Below are 24,429 nucleotides of genomic sequence, written 5' to 3'. Positions count from 1 at the left end.
TCCCTACTCTCAGTGCTCCCTGGAGCACTCAAAAACGTCCTCAACAAAAAAATCTTCTGACAAGGTCACCATTTGGGTAAAAGAGAAGGCAATAAAGCGTCCTGTGCCCCAGCTGCTCTGACACCAGAATACCCATGTGTCTCACCATCCTGGAGGTAATGAGTTTTACACACACCGCAGCTGCACAGCAGGGCACTACGGCCCAGTTTAAACATGCAAAACCACAGTCCAGAGGGGCTCAGTGACTTGCCCCTCTGGAGGATCAGAAATAGAGGTGGATCCCCCATCATGCCTGAGCTGGAGCAAAGCATAGAGCCTGCTTTGCATATCAGTTTGAGCAGGTTCATCCATTGGATGTGGTAGAGTAATTGATGGAGATGAAAAGGCAGGATTTAAACAGATGTTGTGCTAGTACCTAGAGACTCGAGCTATTAGGCACAGAGCTGTGCTGAGGTCATTTTACAACTTCTTATTCCTGAACAAATTGCCACAAGTCATTTGGGTACATCTGCACTGAGTTTCATTGTGTGGTGAAATGGTCACCTGCTCTCTCTCCCTAGCCCAAGCTAGTATCTTAATTTATGGATTGTCCTCCCTCTGAACTGTCCTTACTCAAATAATCCTTTGCCAGCTCACACGGAAGACCTTGCAGATCAGTAGCATTTTGGATTAAGACTGCTATGAATCTCTGAAGATACTTATCACTGTTGACACACATGTTGTTTTTCTGTCTTCCCCACTGCAGATCTGCGCAGGATGACAGCTGGCTTCATGGGCATGGCTGTGGCCATCATCCTCTTTGGATGGATTATCGGGGTGCTGGGGTGCTGTTGGGATCGAGGCCTTATGCAGTATGTGGCAGGGCTTCTCTTCCTCATGGGAGGTAAGGATGTTGGTGTTGGAAGAAATGTGTTTTCTTTATTGTCTTCCTGTTCCCTCTTTCCACATGTCCTTCCTTCTATAAGTTGCTGAAAACATGTTTTCAGAGTTGTTTTAGGTGATCCAAACTTGGTTTCACTCCAAACTTCTTCTGTTCAAGGATAACCCAACCATAGCTACACGTTACTTCTACCACAAAACAGCGTCTGTAAGTCAGAGGACTGCAAATGGTCTTCTGAGTTGTTTAGTCCAGTGCTGCATTGTTGCAAGTAGCACTGACACCCTTAAATTTAATAAGTTGATAAACTCAGTAATAAAAATCTGAAGATTATGCAGATATTATTCACACCACTATACTAGTTCATAGTGGAACACTTTACTTTGAAAACTAGAAACTGCGCTCAAATTTTTAACTTATATTTATTCCTTGTAAGTTGCTCTTGGGTCAACTGTAACTGTTAGGATTTTTCTATCATTTTTCTTTCTCAGATGTACCTATGAAGAACAATGGTATCCTCTCTTTTCCTTTTCCCACTATACATATGCTATTTCCTGTAGACTTTTATCTGTAAAACCAGTTCTCAATACAGCAGCCCTTTCTGCCTCCAGTTCTCCTTTTTGCTTGCCTTTCTCAAATATGGATGAGAAAGACCATTCCCAAAGAAGATCTGATCACTGCCTTGTAGAAGTGATGTTACGGTTCCTCTGCTGGAAATCAACTGACTGAAGTATTTTGTGGTTGTATTTGTCTTTTTCATGCTGCATCACACTGGAGACCTACAGTCATCTTTCAGTTGGATGATACATCCAGGCCTTTCTCCTCCTTTGTAATTTTCTAATGATGATCCCCCAAATTACAGCAGAGGTTCTGTTTATTAGTCCCCAGGTATATGCACTCTGTGCTTTTGAGCTTCTTCCCATTTCTACTATACCAGCCCTCAAAGTCACCCCACATTTCCCATGTGATGTTCCCACCTTTCTTACTACAGATGCCACCCAATTTTCTGATTTCATGGAACAGAGTTCCTTTAAATGAAGGATGTGACAATCAAGTCCCAAACACTGCACTGTGTGAATGGCTCCAAGTGAACAGTACTTCTGTTCTCTCTTCTTTTCTCTGCTGGTGGTTTTTGTTGGTCTGGGTTTTTGCACCCCCCAAGCAGATCATCACTTCAAAGAATTTCATCGCCTGTTCACCTGTACTGTGGTGTGACACAGCTGAGATTGTGAAATACAGGAAAGCTTCTGTAGTTCCAGAAGTGTTAGTGTTAGAGTAACAAGTATTTATGTTCCAGTGGTGTCGGTGCTGGTGACAGACATTAGCTCTCTCAGTGCCCACAAACACATTTGAAGTCTGCTAGTACCTTGTGCAAGCACACAGTGGTCTATGTGTGGATATCTGCAAATAGTTGTGGGTGTTCTTTATGGGCAATGGGTCTGCCAAATTAGCTTGGTATCTCTTATGTAATTAAAATATGAGTTTGCACAGGGGCTATTTTTCTCTAATATGCTCAGACGTGTGTCGTATTTAACTGAACTGCAACACAACATTCAGATTAAAACATCGGGACTATATTAAATAAATGCAGAAAAGTTACATTTTTTAGAAACTGTTTACTAATTGCTAATTATCACTATATATGGGAGAGTTTCTAGTGCAGCTGCAGAGATTGCTTAGTTTCTTGATGTTATTTGTTTGTCAGTGATTTGAAAGAAAGCTGATCAAAGTTTCCAGATGAAACAAGACTCAGTGTAACCACGCATAAGGCAATGGGTCACACAGCCTACAGAGCCATCTTTTGGTATGCTCAAACAATATGCATTTCGGTAGGGACAGACCCAACCAAGGTCATGCAGCTGGGAACAAAAAGTGTCAGTCGCCTCACAGAATGAGAGGCTGCCACTCGGGAAGCAGTGGTTCTGAAAAGGTCTCTGGGGTCACAGTTGCTGAGATCATCCAGCTGCACAGGAGCTGACAGGGCAACGTGGCTGCTAAAGGTGCCAGTTTTGATGGGAATATGCAATAAGAGTGTGAGGTGGGGTTATCTCTGGGCAAAGAAAAGCTATTTCTGGACATCCTCATGTGGTGTTTGTACTAAAGAAGGATGAGGAAAGATTGGAAGAGGTTTGCAGAAGAGCTACAAGAATGACTCAAGGTTGGAAAAACAAGAAAAACATAATATGTCACAAAAAGCCAGTTGCTTGAAAATGTTTAACAGAAGATTTAGAATTGATTTGAACACAGTGTGGAAGTACCTATGCAAGGAAAAGCCATCTGATAATAGCATGCTCTCTGCACAGGCAAAATAATAACAAAACCCAGCAGTTGGAATCTGAAACCAATTGGAATGAGAAGCATCAGATTATTTTATCTACCAAATTCTGTTAAGATGTGTTACATTTTAATAAAGATGTGTTGGGAGGAGATCCAACTTATTTTCTGCTCCAGCATAGACATGTGGATCAGTGTGACAAAGGGTTACTGTCTTTCATGTTTTGCATGAGTCCGTGGCAACTGCTACACGTTTCCTGATCTAATTTAACAGCAAATATGCATAAAGAACAACTACAAACTGAAGCGGTCAGTTAATAAAATACACAATTAGAGCCATCTCATCTAAAAGTCAGTAGCTATCAATGTTTTCAGACTGTGTTATATGTTACATAGCTATTCCTTCTACAGCTGATGGATCTTTTAATTTGAACCTTTTAATTGCTGGATGGTGTTTGAATGCAAAGTTGTTACTTCTATCATGGTGTAAATGCTGTCCAGATATTATCCTAATGGTCCTCAAAATGCATGGAGCCAGAGTGCCTCTTAGTTTTCTTTAGCTTTTCCTCTATTCCAGTAATGGGAAAAATGGTTTGAGAGGCTTATGACATCTGACCTCGTTGCAGATAAGAGGAGACCATGTTTAATTGGTAGCTATATAATCATCCTGAAATCTAAATTCCCTTCCATTTGCAACACTGCTTGTCTTGGCTGTGTTTGTAACATTCACTCTATTTTAATTTCTAGACAAATAGCTTTTCAGTAACTATTAAACATTCCTGGCTTATCATACCTATAGGTTTTGTCCCTTATGGCCCATAATTCTTGGAATGCGAAATCTCACTGGAGCACTGAGAAGTGTGCTGCAATAATCTAACAGGACCAGACATGGTTTGCTTGGACTTCTGTTTTTTTATTATATTTATTGAGCAGTCTTCTAGCTAGCCAGTGTGGCAGTGCCTAATAAGGACTTACTTTTGTGTGCTTGATCTAATTTCTCAAGCAAATTGCTGAAATAAGTCATTTGTGAAATGCAGGCTGTTATCTGGTATTAGCTCATCTGGAATCCAGGACATGCAAACTGTGATTTAGAGTGTGTTTTACACTGTTATTCAGCATGTTTTGTAACAAGGTAATAATTATTAATTTCCTCTTTTCTGTTTAGTCCGAATCTATCCATACCAACAGCAATCACAGGTCTCTTATGGCTTCTGAAGTTCCATTGTATAATTTTCTGTATTTATTGCAGAACTTGTACTTGGATCCCTTATCTTGGATGACACCATTTGCCTGACCACAGTAGGATTTTTTTTTCAGTCCCTCATCTTGCACAGAGCCAGATGGATAGTGTAAATTATGTTCATTATTTTTGACCTCATTTTGCATGATGGTGCTATTGCAGAGCCTCCTGTACCCAGAGTTGCACTGTCTGTTGTAGCTTCATTTTGGTATCGTCAGTATGATTTTATCCAGCAAGATGGGAGAGTTTCTCTTTTCATGTCTCAATTTGGAATTGCGCTCTAAGTCACACTAAGACTAGTTCGTTTTATGCATCTTATTTGCGACTGCTTAATTCTAATACGGAAGTGGGTCATACTCAAATTATACATGACTCCAAGCACATGCTCTTGCAGCTTCTTGTTTTTTCTCTACATGCAAATTACTGAAAATCTGCACCAGTAAAAGCTCCCTACTGGGCATGTCATCCAGCAATTTTGTAATTCTATAATAATTCCTGGCACCTTAGAAGCAACTGTAACACTGCTTCCAAAGGTCGAGTCCTGTGGCAGACTTGATGCTCTCATGCTCATCTATCCAGTATTAATCTAAAAGGAATTCATTTAAATGTCTGCCCAAGGAAATGCATGTGGGGTATTTTATATGTTGTGTTTTGATCAAATTTTATTTACTTGCACCAAAACCATGCCTTTGCTTTTTGAAATCTAGAAGTGACCTCCTTATCAGTTCCCAGGAGGGAGGTGCTCACATTTTCTAGCTTTGAGAAGTTCTTTTGAATGTGTGCACATCCTTGATTTGTTTAGTTTTATTATCATGGCAAACCTGTCAATTCATTTGCTATTTTTACTCCCTCAACAGTAGCAAATATTATTGCTAGGTCCAATTTCAGTTTTACTTCCAGCTCCAAGGATTTGGGATGCTGTGAGTTGACACACTGGCAAATATACCAAGGCAAATTCCTGTACCTTCAGAAATCCCTTCTTTCAGTTCTTCATCAAGTTGTTTAAGAGCATTTCCTGTATCATGTTAGGCAGACAAGCTACGTATCCATCTAACTACTGGACTTTCCACCTGCTCTCTAGTACATGTAATCATAGGATTTTCTTGTTTCAGGATCTCAGATTCCGCTAGGTTGTTTGTCCATCCACTCCATGCAAACCCAAGCTCACCATAATTTCTGCTAGTGTACTTGCCTTATAAAATCAGCTTTTAAAAACAATCTCTGATAGCCTGTGGTTTTCCCAGTTCAGCTCTGATTTCATCAGTCAGTTGTTTTATACACCGCATGGCTTGCTTTATTTCTAGCTTTGAGGGCAGGGCTGACTTTGTACCTGAATTCTCCAAACTCCTTTTCCTCATCAGTGCCTGCCACGGGGAAAGTGAGGTGGCAGGGCTGCCCCATGGTGCCATGCTCCAGTGTTTCAGCAGTGGTTGCAGCCTCCCCTTCCCTACCCGGCACACCTCCCTGCTGAGCTGCCGTTTCTTGTTCCAGCTGGAAATATAAAATGGCACTTCCAATATCTTCTTCTAGTACTTGCTTCAGCACAAAATTATCCTTGGCCAAATTACATCCCTAGCCAGAGCTACATCACTTGCCTTTGTAAATGTATTAAAAGACCCAAAAAGAATGGTGTTTTATCATCCTTATCAGAGCTTTGTCCTTCAGCTGCACATTCATGTATTTTCCTTTTGTAAGTCTGTAATTTGTAGTGAGAACACATTTCAGTGAAACAGTTAGGGGGTTTACTGCATGCCTAACAAGGCAGCCCTTCAGGGAGAGTCTTCTGTGTTGTCTTATTTTGTTCCAAATTTACTGCAAATAAATGCAACAAATCATCTCCGCACTTGTTTACTGTTCTACCCATTTTCTTCACTCTTATCTGGTCTCTGCCAGTTTTGTTTTGTGACATGCACTTTAGGATCATTTTAGGGTTTTTCCCCCATTTGCTGTTTCCTTCGAGAAGCATATAATTTTAGTAGCCTTGCACATATGCATTATTATTTGCAAAGTCAAGTCTGTCTCTTGATGCTACCTTGCTTTGAGCCAATTATGAATTTTACCATTAATAATTCAGTCTCTAATTAGTCTATTTGGAAATTATTCCAGCTGCTAAATGCCCTTATTCATGTGATTTAGCTTCACCATGTGGATCTGAAAGAACATAATCGGTAGCCTCACACAGCAGCTCATTTCTTGTCTTTGCCTAGTGACATTTTTTTGCGTGAAATACTGAGCTCAAGGCCTTGCTTGGGAGTCTGAAATTCCCTTTTTTTCTGTCACTGAAAGAGCCTGAAAGTCTTGCTGTACACATATATCAGTGCTATGGAGTTTGTCCTCTCTGATTTTCTGTCCTAGCATTTGCTTTCAGAAACTTTTCTGGAATTTCTTTCATTCTCTCCTCCTCCTTCCTCTCCAATGATGATCTACTAGTCTGGGAGATTTGAGCACCATTTTCCAGCTCCACTTCTGCCCTGGGTTTGGGTCAAGGTTACAAAAGCTTTAAAGCTTTTCCCACAGCAGAGGTGAACACTTACTCTTTTCAGTGCTGGCTGCTGCAGCAGAGATAAGCAGGCAGGAGATACGTGTGAGAGGGAAGAAAAAATAAAGTTATGCAGGTGTGCTGGTACAATTTAATGCTTTAGTTCAGATAAGCAAGAAAGGATGTTTATTAGAGAAATAACGAACAACCCCCTTACGAATGTATGAGTGCGTTCTGCTTTTGTATTCTGATCCAGGGAGAAACAACCTTTTATAAATAATTTCCATCCTCCTCCTTTCTCAGAAATATTTCCAAAATATCCCTTCCCCCAATCCAAGGGCAAGTGAACTGACTGCTTTATTAGCCCTGCAGCCAGAGGATGGACTGTCCATTTACCCTAGGCCACCTTTTCCTGCCCCAGCCATGCGACGCTTCACATGGGTCTGTCACAAGGCCCTGGGGACAGGGACACACTCAGGGGTTTGTGCCAACATGTGTGCTAGAACCTAGCAGCTGCTAGAGCACTGCCCACTGTGTCCAGGAGCTGCTGACCAGGCTGATACTGAGGGACATCAACCCCATCAGAAAGGGGGATTCAAAACAGGGCTTGGGAGCCCATGTAACACAGTTATAGGCACCGATGCACTGCATGGCTGTGTATCCTCTTTCACCCCCTGCCTCCACAGAGAGTCTTGTCTTCAAAATCCTCAAGCCTTCATGCTGTGTTTCCTTCGCCTGCACTGTGCATATGTTAGTAGATGACAACTGAGGCATCTGCGTATCTGCAGCCATGGATCATTACCAGCTGTTGAGTCATTTGGGTCCCAAATTTAACTCACTGTACTTTGAAAATAGCAAGTAGTGGTAGAAAATAAGAGTGTTTATTCTACACAACTGTGGTCCTGCTATCTCAAAATAATCATTCTGCTGCTGAATAATTTAAGAAACAAAAATGGAGCAATTTAATACAGCAAGTGTAAGGCAAAGCTCTGTGATTGACATCTCCTAGGCAGCTATGAAGTACCTTCGTAGCAGCTGCCAAGAGGAGGCAAAGAGAAAGATAAACAAAAAGACGAAGTAAAATACATTCTTTGGAGTTCATCTGGAAATACAGTGGGTCTAACAGGGTACCTACGATTTCTATTTCTCACTAATAATCAAGGGCTCTACCCAGGATGCTCATGCGGTGACATGATCAATCACAACAGTGAAGATTGAAGCTATTTTCTGTGACATATTTATTTTTTCTTTTCCACATTATCCTTTGAAAATCCAGTTTTGTGTGCTTCTTTCTCAAAAGGGGTAGCTTTAGAAAGTTTGCATGCAATCTTTTATTTCCATATGGAGATGCAAGTGCAAACATACACTTGTATGCATGCAAAGCTTAAGCAGCATCATGTGGTATTTAAAAAACAGAGGTCTGCAATAAGTGGCTGTAATCGTAGCTGTGAAGCTTGGCATAAATATAGTTTTCTCAAAGGCATAATGCCTTTTGACAGTCTGAAAAGTATTTATAATTTAATAGAAGTTGGATCACTGGTAAAAAATGAGGTGCCAATTATGTTTTAAACCTGTGGGAGATACTAAATTAATGATAACTGCAGAGGAACTTCACAATTCAGCAAAACTCCTTGCAGACCAGGATAAGATCTTATGTGGATTGACCTCCAGATGGAGACAAAGGCTGATTTGTATCAAGAGATGCCATAAATTGGTTATGAACATCTTGGAAACAAGCTTCAGCATGACAAGGTCAGTCCCCCCTCTGCCATGCCTCCTGCACGACACACGTACGCTCTTGTTCCTACTTGGGCTTTTGGTTAAGTTTTGCACTGCTCTCTAAAGTAATTTAAGGCCTCAAATTGGAATGAACTTGAGTTAATGTACAGCATTAATAGGTTTTAAATGTTTAAACCTCTCTAAGGTTCTCGATTGTTTAAAACCCTCAAACACATTGCAAGGATGTTGGGGAAGGCATTAAAGGAACTTTATGGATCTGTGACGAGACCCAGAGCTCAGAGCAACCATCCATGCTTTGTGCCTCAGTACCCATCAGGCAGTAAAGTAACAAGGCTGAGTGTTGCATATTAAGATAGTAAGAGTTAGCCTGGTTTTAAAAACATGCTTTTTGCTCTTTTTCAGTATCTCTCAATCCCTCCTTTCAAACAACTCTCTCCTACACATCTTGTGGTGTCTCTCACAGATGGGGTTGCAGGTCATGTTCTTTGGTCCCATTTTAGGCTACATTTCTGAGGCCTAAAGAGTGGCCTTGTTTTCTTATGTATTTCAAAACCCAGACACTGATGGATATATGTCCAGATATATATAAGGATAAGGGTCCACCTGACACCTACGTGTCCAGTCCACATACACAGATAAGACCAGAGATCACTTTCCTTTCGAATGTTACCAGATCTCCTATTTTCATTCAAAAAATAAACAGTTAGGGAATCATCCATAGCAACATACATCCTCCTCGCTGTCTTTTAGGGGTCTAATATGAATTCAAGGTGGCCTGTTTAGCGTTTCCAAGCTAGGAAACAATTGCTCAGCCGACTGCACGACAAGACTCACAATACATTATGCTTAAAAGGCAGAGCTGAGGTAGCGTGTTAAGTCTTTACTTCTAGTACTATGTTTCTATGCTTGCTGGTGGACTGTGTACACATTCTGTATTTATTTATTTATGCTGGCACCCATTTTGTAAAGTAAATAGGAGACTCTCTGGAAATATGAAAGATCACCTGCTCTGACTGAACGGGCTTCTATGTGTCACTGCGCAGCTGCCACTGGAATGCTCTTTTAGTATTTCATGTTGTAATATTCCTCAAAGGGAATCATAACACCCATCTTTGCATCCCCTACAGCATAAGTTCAAAAGCAGAGTTATGTCCTTCTCAGAGAATACTATTTGCATCACATACTGTTTTTTTGCAATACCTCAGGAATTTAGCTGTTTCTTTAGTTCAATAAAAACAGAGCTAGCCTTGTAAAGCCAGGATCTAAGAGTTAAAACCTCCATAAGAGAATGGGGGTGAGGTGAGATATAGAAATGTTTTTTTCAAATCAATAACACAGCTATACTGTAGGGTGTAGTCATTTAGAGGTCTTGTTTTATTTTTTTTCCTGGAAGGAGAGACACAATGAGAGAATTTATTGTCAAATCCATAGCATTTGATCTCCATGGAAACATTATCAGCTTGATAATGTTGACTTCAAAGTCAACTTTCAAATGTGTTGTTTGGTTGGTTGGTTTTTTTCCTTTGGCTAGTTTCTGATGCTCCTAGATGTGCACCTGGGGAGAAATACCAACACAAGAATTCCAGCAACCTTGTACCCGATCACGAAGGGCACTGGCATTTAGGAGAAGGAGAGGAAAAACTTCTTAATGAGGTGCAGAGATCTCATAGTCTAAAGCAAAAGACAGGGCAAGTAGTGTATGTGCACCTATAAACTCATTGTTTTTCAGGCTCAACTCACATCAGTCTCCCTGCAGTTAGCCTACAGCAAATTAAGGAGTCAGCTCACTCTGGCTTTTCAGCAAAAAGAACAATTGATATTCCTGTGTGTATTCTTTTTAAGTCAACTCTACTGACTTGTAATTTCTTCTTCACCAGAATGGGAGGTACTGACAGAAGCGTCAGTACCTTCTAGAGTTACAAGAACAGAAAAGCAGCTTAGCCTATGAAGGGCATGCAATCTAGTTTGCCTCTCAGGGATGTCAGCAGGTCTTCAGGGGGCTGACAGAAGGTCAATTAAAGTAGAGGAAGAGTAGGGGAGAGAGATCCCATATAAATACAAAAGACTTTCCCACCCTCAGCCCTGAAAAACAAGTTATGTGTATATTAAAATTCTGTGGTTGTTTCTTACCCCTTTAATAATGTCACCAGAACTTTGATCTATAGCTAGCTTCTGAATTACAATGCCAAGATGCATCAAGGCCAAAAGAAGACAATGAAAACAAAACTGACTTTTATTATCAGGTCATTTTTTATTAAAAATGTTTGCTGAGTTGTTTGCAACTCAGACTGCACATGCAACATAAGGAAAAATAATACTGGCATGATTTGCTAGACAGGAAGAATTCCTTACAGAGAGAAAAGAGAGTAAATTTCTCTGTGTGTGCAGATCGTGTTGTTAAATGCAGAAGCAAAACTTAGATTCTCCATCCTGACTCCTCAGATTGTCAACTTAGAAAAACAACATTCCCCTTGGACAAATCACTGCTCTGCTTGCTTGGTCTAATCTGCCTGGACAGAGTCCAACTGGCCACTTGAAATTTCTCAGAAAAAGTAGCTGGACCTGGCAGAAACTAGATGAGTGGTGATTTCCTTTTTTCTGCCCAACCTGGCTCTTCCCAGGGTTACAGAGACTAGTCATGCCAACGTCCTTGTGTGGGCTGCAGAGGTTGCAGAGGTATTTCCTCTGCAACAGGAAAGAAGATTTCAGCATGTGACCCTTTAAGGTATTAACAAAGGGGTCAGGGTAGTTAGTTGCTTGCAAACATCCATGTGAATGATGGAAACATCATAGGGGTGGTCCGCATCCAGTGGTCCTTGTTGACAAGGACATCTTATTACATCTTAGTTTGATTTCTGGTTACTGTATCTCAGTAACTGTATCACTTAGCACATACAGAATGGATTTTTCTGCTCCTGGCAGTTCATCTCAGGGAATCAGTAATAGAGCCGTGAGCCTTTTGCAGCAAAGATTCTCAGTTCACATTCAGTACAAACAACTAGAATTTGTATAACCAGAGTGTCCTTTGGTCACTTGAAAAAAAGAATGATAGGCTTCTCTCCAGAATGGAAAATATCCAAATCAGGTAGCCATCACCATCACCCAGAGCTTCCAGTGGCTTCTTTAGTAGTGCCTTCAGCAAAAAAAGGGATTAAAAAGGCCTAGAAATAACTCTTCCCTTTCAACACTGAAAGTATTTCCACTAAGAGTATTTTTAGCGGCACACGGTAGGCAACATGGAAGAAGGCTGCCCTGAAGTTGTTAGTGCCATGTCTGTTCTCCAGTCTCACTTGTCTTGAAGAACATATGTCTGAAGACTTTTTAGCAATTTAAGAAAGATTCCACAAACACCTTGAGACTCCTTTTGAGGTTCCTTCTGAAAGAGGTTCAATTTTGTGACTGTAATAAAAAATCAATATGTGGAGAGAGGCAGAAGGACTTGGTTGCTAAAAGACCAAATGCAATGTGGTGCGTGGATTCCCCATGCTGTGGGAGATGTCATATGACAAGGCAAACCCAACCTGACCCCATAAGTTTCCCTTCATCTCTTGGCAAATGCTAGGCTGGGAAGAAGCTGCCTGAGGTACAGTTTGATACAAAACCTTCTGTGTCTTGTCATCTGGCAAATCTGAGATGTGATGGAGTAACTTGAGTTTGCTCGGACCTCCAGTGTCTCTTTCCATTTAATCTTTTAGCCCCTACGTGGGCCATCGTGGGAGATCCATACTGCAGAAACCTGTCAGCAGCCTTTGCATGTTGCCAGGCATGATCCCTGCCAGCTCAGTGATGGTATAATTTCACTAGCCTTTGATTCGTATGCTTCTCCATTTTAACATTAAGAGATCCTCTTTCTTTCTTTCTCTCCCTTCTGGTCCCAGTAAAATACTGAATCACTTTCCACTGCTACAACTGGCATGATTTTTGCTGCCTCCTCTGTTGTGGCTGCAAGTTCATGAACCGTTATGTTTGCTTAATAGCTGTAGTCAAGTAATTTTATTATTGCTAGGTTATTTTGGGTGGGTCATAGTAATCACCACTGCAAAAGTAATCAGAGTATTCAACTCAGGCTTTGATCAGCTCCCTTACTTCTCCCTAGTCCATTTTATCAAAACAACATGACTTTAGATAAGTACTACTGCTTTTGCCTTACATGCCAACTCATAACTTCAGAGGGTGCTTGCTCACAACCGGTGCTCAGTGGCTGCTGTAGAGCACAGCGTGGGTGTCCACTCCTGGTGCAGTCCCACACACTGTGGGATACAGTAGCAGAAATTTCACCGTGTGCAAATCTGCAGGGTACAATAACAAGCAATATAGACTGACCGTCAGGTCTATCAGCACAGCAAACTGGAGGCCAGTTGCTGAACTGCTGTAACATCGTTCCACATGCTATACTGGTTTACATCAGCCTAGGGATGGCAGCCATTAAGTGACAGAGGACACATAGTCCTCTGATGCCGTAACGTATTACAGCTTGTGCAGCAGCAGTTCAACAGACAGGCACTGCTGCTGAAGAAACATGCAGTGGGTGGGCAGCTCTGGAAACGTAGGGATGCTACTGGTACGTTTTGAGGTAGGAGGCCAAAGGCCGAATGCAAACTGCATTCTGGCAGTGGCTGTAATGCAGTATCACAGCACTGCTGTAGACCCTGCCGTTTACAAGCTGGTTCTTGTATAAAATAAAAATGTATTAAGTTCCAGCCCTGGTGGGTTTACGGTGTCCCAAGGGCACTGCACTGAATCGCTGTCACCCAGTCAGGCTTCTCTTTCCATTTCAGCTTTTTTTTACAAGGGCAATTTTCCAGTAAACCCCTTGCTATTCTTCAACCTATCGGTGATGCTGCAAGCTGCTGCTGCTGGAACAGTACATAATTACGCAATAATTTATATTCTATGCATGTATGCACAGAGCAATAAAGTGTTCTCAAGAGCTGCATGCTGCTGAGGCATTTAATCCATGCACAGAAGGAGTTTACTGCAAAGCTGTTCCCTCCAAAAGGCTTTTGTCACCACTGTGTTGGGAGGGAATTCAGTTTATTCTTTAATAATTTCATTTGATTCTGTTATAATTTAAATAGCTAACAGTACACACTCCACTTTAGGTTCAGACCTCATTTTATTTGTTTGTTTGATGTACCTTGAAAATAGTAAAAGCTAGTAGGGCAGAGAGAAAGTAAAGCTAATGTTGTTTCACTTGTGAGATGTTTTCCCCCCATAACCCTATAATAAAAAATGATGATAATTAAATAAACAGCCCTTCTTCAAAAGACATTAGTGGCCACAAATTGCCATCAATCACAGCTCCCAGAAATACTTTAAAATGTGGAGATTCATTTGGGAATTCCTTGGTTTCAGAGGACATCTTAAAATCCATACCTTTGTGTTTCTCTTTTTATCTACTACTTTTTATGAGTAATTATTGACATTTCTACTTCTGAAAAGAAAAAAAAAAAGAAAAATTAAAAAAAAAGAAAAGAGGAGAAGAGGCAGGGGTTTTTTGTTTGTTTACTTTGTACACCTGACAGCACAGTTAGTTTGTGAGTCATTCTGCCTGTTGTGGGGGAAAGGGAGAGAATGAGCATCGTTCTATTAGATACGGAAGAAATTATTTCCAAAGAATGAGAAAAATTATTTGTTGTGAGGAGGGTCTCAGAGGTGGACTTGGTGCTCAGATCATTTTAATTATGGCTTCTTGGATTTCCCCTGACTTGAGATTGGTGGTCTTCTTCTGGCTACAGTCAGACACCTCATCCCTATTAAGCATGTTTAGGTGTAGCTCTTGCTAGCAGGATCTGTTTGCACACCAGCACCACAAAGGCTCACCTTCCTCTGCAGTGTATCCAAGAAAGGCAGCAGTTCTTATCTCACAAAACACCATGGGCCCTGGGAAATCCCTCAAGCTCTGTCACTCTGGAAGCTGTGACCCAGGTCTGTGGGCAAAGGATGTGGCTTCTGCCACGGTTCAGGGGGGCATTAGTGTGAGGCAAAATTGAACCATATTTGGTATGGGTGGTTTGAGCCTGCTTGTGTTTAAACTAGTTCACTCAGAAGCACTTCTGCTCTCCCCTGGAGGTGAGGTTTCAAAACTGCAGAAAGAGACTTTGCAGTCCCTTGCACAGCTGGGCTGATTGGAAAGGGACATTTGCTGAAAAAAAACAATTCCTAGTAGCAGAGGCCCATGGCCCTGCTTGATATAATCATGTTTAAAAACAGCTACAGCAAAGGGCTCTGACTCATAATCCACACTGAATTAAGCTTTGACCAACAATGATATTACCTTTCTCAGCCATCCTTTTCCTGACCATGTTCTGCCCCTGCAACAAGGATGGCAGAACACCAATCTTATGCATATATATAGCAAATAAGTTCATCTCTGTCCTAAACAAACTTCTGATATAAATGGAGGAGATATTCAGTAAAATGTTCAATATTCTTCCTCCATAAGGAAAAGCACAAGATGGTCATGAGGTATTTTATAGCTCCGGTGCTCAAACCACTGTTGATCATCTGTCTGTTAGCAGGACAGGCACTGTCAAAATAATTCCAAGAGGAAGGGCTGCTGTCTGATGAGGAGTGAGAGTGGAGGTTTGAATACATGTCAAACAGCAGGTTCTGTGGCACAGACATGGCTTACATGAAATTTCATCTCTCACCTGACTGAAGCATTTTTCAATTATACATTAATTTCCTTTGTCTAAAACACCCCTCTTGACTTGTCTCATTTGTTAGTGTTTCACTTAGGATGATAACACGTAAATCCCAGCACAAAGAACTTCACGTGTTTTGCTCTGCCCAGCTGAGAATCTTAGTTTCTCTCTTGTCCAGCTCACATACCAGAGCATCCCTGGTGAGCTCTTATAACCACCTGTCACTCCCATTCTGTGTGCCAGCAGAAGTGCTGAGCCTTGGACCACCAGCCTTCAGGTCTGGTCAACTGCTTGGGGCAGAGTTATGGGGAGTGTTTTTCACAAAGAAAGAAAAGTTGGTATTGTTGTGGCTGCCCAGAGGTCTGGGGCATTAGTGCACATGTAGAGGGGCACCTCGCTGATGGCAAGAACCTGCCAGGAAAGTGACTAAGGGTTCAGTTTATTTTCTGGGGAGAGAAAGACTCTCTGGGTTGTGGATGCTCATGACTTGCTGCAGTCCTGGTGCCACTGAAGTGCTGTGTCTGTGGTGCAGGCAGTGTCATGGCCAGGAGTGACAGCATCTCTCCTGCTGTCCTGACTCTGTGTCTTATTCAGACCTGCAGAGGATGCATTGCCAAGTAAGCTCAGTCTCTGCATCCCTTCCACCCATGACTCTTTCACTATAATGGCAAAAAACGGTGCAATTTGCAAGGATGATCCTTTGTGTTATGATTGCCAGTTCATCAGGAAAAGCTACAGAACAGTCCTAAGGTAGTAACCACACTCAGCTTTCATCAGTAACCCTCCTGGTGAGAGGCCAGGTTAACTGCAAGTGGGAGCTTCCTTGCTTTGCTGAATACAAACAGCACATGGGACTCAAATAATAGCCATAAAGATTCCTCTAGGTGGTATAAAGTGACTTTTTTGTGTCTGTAATGAATAGCACAAGGGAGGTTGGTAAACCTGTGCCATACAAGGTATCCTGCAGAAGCACAGGGGGGTGACTGGCCGAGGACTGTGCTCTCACATTGTGCACAGCAGATTTGTTGTCGTGTGATTAGCACATATTCCAGTGAGGGGGCAGATGGAAGCAGTCTTTTTTTAAAAGAAGTCTCATGCTCATGATTTGCTTTATTCTCTGTCATTGTTACTCATTCTTCTTTACTGTTTGTGGGTATTGGGCAGAATACCCCCAGCAAGGTGGAGTGCCAATATACTGGGCACTGTTCCAATACAAAGAGTAAGGAATGCTTCTTGCATTGAAGAGCTTGTAATCAAAATAGCCAAGACAAAGCATGAAAGCACAGGAAGTATTTTAAATCCAAAGTTATTTCTTTCCCTTTTGTACTTAGCAAATGGAGCTTCAATCTGGCCACGCAGATTTTCCCACCCACCTTTCTTAACAATCTTGTATTTCAAGAGAGCTGAAATTATCCTGTTTGTGCTGGCAAAGAAAGGCCTTTCATGTAATTTTCTAACTGCAGCCAGTTGAAATGAGCCATGGAGCTTGGTTCTGATGGATTCATTTTTTCCTCATGCCACAACGTAGTAGTCATGTTAACATATAACACAAGGAACAAGCACGTTCTTGCTGGACACCTTCATGTTACCGGATAACCTACGTGACATGGTAAAACATAGAAAGGACTGTATGGTTTCTAACCAGAAAATCTGATTTTTTGAGTAAGGGATGCTGTGAGAGAGACCTTCCTATTTACCCTACTCCGTGCTTTGAAGTAGTTCAGGACACCTCTGAAGACAGCTCCAGAGCCTGGAATCTCACAAGGCTTTTGCAGAAGTCAGGAGAACTGACTGTAGACTAATTGGGAGCTGCTGTGAGGAAGGCAGGCACTCTTTATTTAAATAGCCATAGTACCCATCACAGCAGCTTGCTGGTCCTGAACGTGGTGCTATGAATGCTTACAAATAACCTGGGGCATCTGGCAGCTATACATAGCATTAGGGGAGGCATAGAGAGTTACTATATCCCCTGACCCTTACAGTACCTGCAAGTGTCACTCCAAAACACATTGGAGAAAATACAGTCCAAATAGACAAGGCAGTGAGCAGAAGAGGGAAGAGAGAGAGGGATGTGACTGTGGTCTCACAGCAGGTCTGTGACAGATTCACCTGTGGTTTCTAGACCTGGCAAGTAAAGGAGGTGATTATGGTGGGAAGGCCACACATTTATGATGCTATATATGTTCCTACAAATGCCCCCAGTTTCTGAGCCTAATTCCAGGTGACTTTGCCACATAATCTTACCTGTGTCTTCACTATGGGGAGTGTAAAATTCATTTCCTCAATGCAATTGCAACTAAAAATAGCAAAGCTGCAGAGAAACAACAAGAAAAGTGTTGCAGGGGAGAAGCAGGAGCAGGGGCAGGAAGGAGCAGACGAAGACCGAGGGCCCCAGAAGGGAAGAGCTTGACACTAAACCCAAACTCGTTGTGACTACTTTGCAAGATTGTGCTATTTTAGGGAGGAGGCCAGGAAGAGTAGGAGATTCCTCTCCAGCTAGTGAAGAGGTGCAGGGTGTGCTGCACAGGTAGCACATGTAGCATGCTACTGATCTGTGCACGAACAGCAGGACAACACATGGGACTGGCCACATGTGTTACTATAGCACACATCCTGGAACATGCCTTCTGTGCCCAGGGCTCTCTAGGAGATTCAGAGAGGCCCACATAGGGAGGAAAAATGAACTACCAACTTTGTTGCCTTCAGTTATCTGAGACAGAAGCGTAGTGTGTGTAGCTATCCCTTCATTGGTGTGTGGGTGGCAACTGTGACATTTCAGGAGCTCAGAGTTTACTTTGATGAAGCTGGAGGCCAAAGATCAAAATTAGACTCATCTGGGTGGGCTAAGGTTCAGCATCATCTGAAATGTTTGACTTTCCATAACACACACCACCTGACAGAGTTATCAAGCCTGCTGTCACAATGTTCTCAGAAGAAATGAAATACTGCTGCAGAGATGGAAAACAGGATACTTTGAAGATTTCCTCAACATTGCAGAGGGCATCTAGATTGGGACTGGAGTCATTCAGAGGGTAGGATAAAAATTTTGTGAGGAATTATGTTATTTTGACAGTGATATGTAAGAGGGCAGCACATAATGAAAGATTTTAGATTTTTATATAAGAAAAGTCTGAAAAAAATCTCTTCAAGGAATTTCAAATGTACATTGCAACAGAGCCAGAATACATGAAGTATTTTGTAAAACTTTCTTCTATAAAATCTATCACTGAAAACTGAAATTAAACAAAAAGTTCAAGGTTTTTTCCCCAAAAAATATTGAAACATGATAATTCACTTTGTATCTGTCTAAAGCAAAATTCCAGAAAAATCAGTGGTTTCAGGAAGCATTCTGTTTCCCAAGGGAGTGCTCATAATGAAAAAATATTCATGCTGAAGTTTCTACATACAGCTGTGTTCAGCATCAGATCAGTTCAAGGCTCTGCTGGCACTCAGTTTGCTCCCCATGGAGCTGCTAGAGCAAGCCACTTTTCTATATGAGCATCTTCCCTTAGGTGTTTCCTTCCTGCTTGCACCAGCCCTTTTCGGGCAACTCGGAAAGTGGTATGTCTATCACTCTTCTAACTTCTCTTTTGTTGTTTTTTTTATCTCCTTCTTTCTCCCCTTCCCACTCTCCTCCAGGAACCTTCTGCATCATTTCACTGTGCACGTGCGTGGCTGGAATCAACTTTGAGCTCTCCCGCTACCCCCGCTACCTGTACGGACTTCCTGACGACATCAGCCACGGCTATGGCTGGTCCATGTTCTGTGCGTGGGGGGGCCTGGGCCTCACTCTTATCTCTGGCTTCTTCTGCACTCTGGCCCCTTCTGTCCAACCTGTCCCCAGGACCAACTGCCCCAAATCTAGACCTGAGAACGGGACAGTGTGCTAAAACAAATAGCAAACAAATATACACACACACAAATATATATATATATATATGTCTATGTATACCTACACATGCATATATATGTATATATAATTATATATATATATAATCTCCAATTAATGCCAGTGCCAAGGTAGAGCTGAGTCCAACACGGCACTCACATCTTCACCGGACTCCGTGTTGCTTCGTTCTTTCTCACAGCGATGGGAAAGCTTTTCTCTCACATGGCTCTTCCATCCAACTCTTACCTTCAGCATCATACCTTAGAGGCTGGATGAACATACAGTTGCACCTACCTACTGCCATTTTTGGGAAGGGGAACAGGGGGTCTATGTGGGGCATCTGGAATCAGAATCTGTACAGGACATGGAGGGAGGGGTGGGAGGGAGGGACAAAAAGCCTGCCCATTGCAGTCGGAAGGGAAAATGCAAGCAGCAAGCAAAGAAACAAATCAAGCATTTGAGCCACCTCTACAATGTACCTCCTCAAGGCCATTCTCAGAAAACCACCCACTTTTGTTTTATTTCTTAAAACAAAATGACAGAAGCCTTCCCTGTCATTGGTTTGGGGTTGGTCTGGTTTTATTTGTTTTTTGCTTAAAAGAGAAAACAAAATGGACAGAACGTGTGGGGAAAAGCAGAAAAGCATTTTCTCTTTGCCTGCCAAACTTTAGAAAGAAGCAAACAAGTTAAAATAATAATAATAAACAAATCTAACAAAATAAAAACAGAAAACAACAAAAAAACCTCCATGAGGAGATCTCAGCGGACTTTCCAACAATGAGGTTTTAATCTTCCAGCTGCCTTACATCCAGGCTTACAACTGAGGCTGAACTGCTAACATAAATGCAGCAGAAGGCCTTTTGAAAATGCTGTGATACATGTGTGTATAATTTTTTCTTCCTTCTTCTTTTATTTATTTTTTTTAACAAAAAGAAAAAATTTAAAACATCGCAATGTGATTGTCCACTAAACCATCCATGCTGTGTTTGTGGCCCAAAACTGAGGCACTGCAACTGCAGAAGCGTGAGGAAAGCTGTCAAGTCCGAGTGTCTCCTCAGGTGGATTTCAGAATATTGGGGTTTTTTTGTGGAGCATCTGAGCATTCAGGATGGTGGATCCAAGGGAAGACCAACCAGGGAGAAGGGAGGTGGGGGGAGCCCTGGCAGTTGTTCTTCCCAGCTACTTACTGGCATGGGATTTCATCGAGTTTCTGTTTTGGATGTTTAAGACAACTGGGCAAAAGCCATCGCCAAGGAGAAAAGGGGAGCTATTTTTTGTAAGGGAGAAGTAAAAGACGCCTCTTGTTGTGTTCATGTATGCCAAATGAGACCTTCTCACATCTTGTCTTTGGAAACTGTCCGTGTTCACTGGACATCTCCACTCTCCATCTGGGAGAACTGTGTACAGATGGAAGCGAAAGGGTCAGATGCAGAAAATGGAGATCCATTTCCCATGAGCTCAAGTGTTGTATGATATAATTGTGAATCTGCAAATGGGACTCTCTCTTTTTTGGTCTTTCTCTTTTTCCTGGTACTCCTCTTCCCATATTCTCCTTTTTCCTTCACTCTGCTCTTCCCATCATTAAAGTCATAAATCCCAGAAGAGCTAATTGAACAGCCAAGTCTGGAGGGGCAGGTGAATGCCATTAGGGGACACAAAGCATTTTGGTTGTGAGGACAGAGAGTCCTTGTAGGACACCAGTGGCTGAGAGGAGGAGGGGGAGGAAGGGCTAAGGGTGTAACCAAAGGGAGTCTGCAGAGATGATGACTGAGTGGCCATATGCAGTAGTGAAGATACCACTGACAAATGTACAAGCAAAGGGAAACAGGACAAAGAAAAAAGGCTTCCCCAAAACCAACCCAACCCAACATGCTCTTAATTCAGGGATAGTACCAGCAATTGTAGAATCATAGAATTCTTTCTTACATGATAGCTGCATGCCATAAGTCATTAGTCAGTAAAAACCATTAGTCAATAAAAATCATCCTCCACATCTACAAAAACCCACAGGAGAAGGAAGTAACCTGTTGAGACTGTGCATGCTGCACAGAAATGAAGGCATTAATTTCCAGGTCATGCCATTTAAACCACTGGCAAGGAACAGTATTTTGCTCAGTTAAAAAAATCCAACCAACAAGTAATTATTATACAATACAGTTGCATAGCCAGCCATTGCCCTTCCAGCTCTGCTTGCCCTCCTCCTTACACCTTGTGTGATGATGTTGCTTTATTAACATTGCCCAAAGAAATGAAGTTTCTGGAGTGCATTTTGGAGTAGGGTAGATTTGGGTTTCTTACTTTCTTGCTCAGCTACCTAGCTTTTACTTTCTCTGGTCTACAAATTCCCCAAACATGCCAATGCCAGCTGCCAAGCCAGTGTGTTGCTACTGAAGTGTCATCCCTGGCAGGTGAAGTTTTGTCATTTCATTCTCTATTAAATGTGACCAGAGAAAGCATTTATTTATTCATGTTGAAAATGCAAACCTTTTGAAGAAACTTTCTTTTTAAGTAGATTAGTTTCTTTTTTTTTTTCTGGTAAGGTTTTTATATGGAGTGGTTTTGAAAAGCTTTGAAACTGTTTGACTGTGCAAGTGCCTACTAGCTAAGGAGGCTGATGAATTGCCATTGGACAGAAGAGGGAAATTAAAAATCAAAACAGCTCATGAAAAGCTAAATGAAAACTGAAAACAGAAAAGCTACAACTGGAAACCAAAAGAGATCTTTAAGGAATTTTGTGACATTTTTCAAAATAGGAGAAATTCTGAGGAAAAAACCAACTTCTCATTAAGATAGTCATGCTTTAGAAAAATTGTACGTTTCATTAAAACAGCTTTGAAGGCAAACTTGCTTCCTCCTCTGCATTGCTGAGTGCGACAGAGAAGGTGTTTTGCGTGAATACAGATACCTGCAGTGACCAGGTAAACTAAAAGGCACAGAGGTATCTCCCTGGAGTCCACCATTAGGCCCTGTGGCATGGAAAGCAGTGCGACAGCCCCGGTGATGATGTACAGTCTTGTGTGGTCTGTGACTGCTCATGGTGTGCATTCCTTTACAGAGAGGGTTTTGAAAGAGGTCTAGCAGTAAGATTTAAAGAAATGGAAACATTTTTGCTGTTTCATGGAATCTCAAAGCTTTCTCTTCTTTCTGCTGATGGCATGAAAATACCTTTGCCTTGAAGTTAGTTTACAAGTTGTATATGAGCCTGTATCTCTGTTTGTGGTAATGGTGGAAGAGGGTTACGACTCTTTTTATTTACAACAGAGAAGTGTTAACCCTGGATCTTGAGTCTAGTTTTGTGATTCTCCACTTACTATAGCACAGGGTTTCTAAAGCCTGCGTGGCTATGAAGCATCTTGAAAACTATGAGAGTATGTGTCTGAAGCAGCAGATGTTCTTATAACCTTCTCTCAAACTAGATCCCCAAAGGGACTGTTTGTCCAAACACCAGTCTTCTTGGTTTTGCCTCAAATAAGGACAAAACTCCCTTGGGTATTGTGAATTTCCCTCAGTGCTACTTGCAAAACAGGGAGGAGCCCCACATGCTGTGATAACATTGAAAGGGTCTAACAGCCCCACCATGATTTCTGTAAGCTCAGACTTGTATTTCGATTAGAGTTGGCTTGAAATACAGCCAGCAATGGTTAGTAACTCCCATCTAGCTTTAGCCAAAGCACTCTCCCATCTAGCCTGAGTTTCTTCATTTTGTAGAGGCTTTGAAATCTCTTTCTGAACAGAGATTCAAGCCTCTTGACTAGTGTCTAGTTTTCTAGTTTCAAGAGCAGTTAATTAAAAATCTGTTATCTGTGATCCCAGCATTATGGGGCTTGACCCTGTCCCTCAGATCTGCTCTGGCAAGGGGTTGAAACATGAGCTTTACTTCAAGCATGTGACTAATGCCCTTAACTTTAGTAGACTATTCATATGCTCAAAGTTAAGAATATGCTTTCCTGGATGATGTTCAGCTTCCTGCAGAGACCAGCCCCCACTCTTCTTTTCCTATTCCACTCTTGCAATTAATGTGACACATGCTCTTACCCTACTCTGATGTACCACCAGGTGTTTGGTCCCCCTTTCCATCAGGAAGTAATTCAGGGTCTGTAGCTGGCAGACCCTCTTCTGCACATGTCCTTTCATGTTGCTCCACAGAGACAATATGTCTCTGTGCTCCAGAGACCACAGAGGAACTTGAATGCAGTGAAGGCAGACATCATGAAATGCCAGCCTTAGGGATGTGGGATGAATTGGCTCAGCCCACTGTGACCTGCAAGCTGAGCTTTTGTGGATAGTGACTCTCAGTTATTGTACAGTGTAGTTGTCCTGTGACCACAGCAAGTTAGCTACAGGGGATTCTGCTGTCCATCCCGGCTTGGGACACTGTATCCATGAGGGGGCTACTACATGGCTGGAGTCCATGTGCTCTGTACCTTATGTACTTCATAGGACACCTTCTTCAAGCTAAAGCTGTTTGTGTGCTAAATCCCTGACTTTATCGACCACCTGTATATATCATCTCTCCCTTCTCTCCCTCTGCAAACACATGACTGATCTTCCCTGAACTAAATAGTACAGTCTCTCTGGTTATGTTTCTAGTTGGGCTTATTTTTTCCTTCATTCTACTTCAGGGACAGTCACAAGTGGTACACAAACCACCAGTGACCAGAGCAATTTCTTTGAAATGTTGCTTTTGAAAAATTGCCATTAGTTTTTAAAGTGTTGATCCAGCTGCAGTAACAAATGAAAGGAAAATACCAGAACCCTCAGAGTCCTCTAAACAGGATCCACATCTTCCCAGGAAAGAATTGTGAGAGTGCAGGTATTTTGCTTTCCTGTAGATGAGCGTCATTTGGGACCACTTCTGGCTGTGCTGCTCATTGGATGACAAACAGAACAACGTTGGTCAGGGGGAGGATTGATATGCAGGGGGTATCTCTGATTCCCAAGAGTTCCTGGAAGACTGTGTCTCCAGACTGTGTCTGTCCATTTACCCGCCATGCAGCTCCTCTGAATCAGGCTCATCCCTGGAGCCCCACTGATAAGCAGAGCTCCGAAGAAAATCACTGTAATCTGTCCTTAATTCTTGAGTGCCAAGCTAACTGCCAGCAGCGAAATGGAGAGGAAATAATATGTTTCCAAGTATAGCTTAAATAAAGACATACATTATTCGGGCTCTTTCTTCTGTGTGTCTCTACATAGGCCTAGAAGGGCTGTAGGAGTGCTAAGGCACATTCACACAAACCAGCACTGCATTTCCTTGCCCCAGGTTTTGCACTTTTTCATGGCCCA

The 24,429-nt window shown here is 42.0% G+C and overlaps 1 protein-coding gene across 1 annotated transcript in view; it reads left to right on the top strand.

The window, feature by feature from the left end:
• Positions 1-23,752, top strand: part of TMEM178B (transmembrane protein 178B) — a 226,281-nt gene extending 202,529 nt beyond the window's left edge. Inside the window, exons 3-4 of the mRNA XM_051640780.1 lie at positions 746-883; positions 18,897-23,752. Coding sequence (XP_051496740.1) covers positions 746-883; positions 18,897-19,147 — 389 coding nt within the window. The 3' untranslated portion in view covers positions 19,148-23,752. The remainder of the gene's footprint in view (positions 1-745; positions 884-18,896) is intronic.
• Positions 23,753-24,429: the final 677 nt, after the last annotated feature.

Source organism: Apus apus, chromosome 1, assembly GCF_020740795.1.
Source record: "Apus apus isolate bApuApu2 chromosome 1, bApuApu2.pri.cur, whole genome shotgun sequence".
NCBI lineage: Eukaryota > Metazoa > Chordata > Aves > Apodiformes > Apodidae > Apus > Apus apus.
Note: the sequence above shows the minus strand (reverse complement) of the source record. Positions and strands in the feature narration are given on the sequence as shown.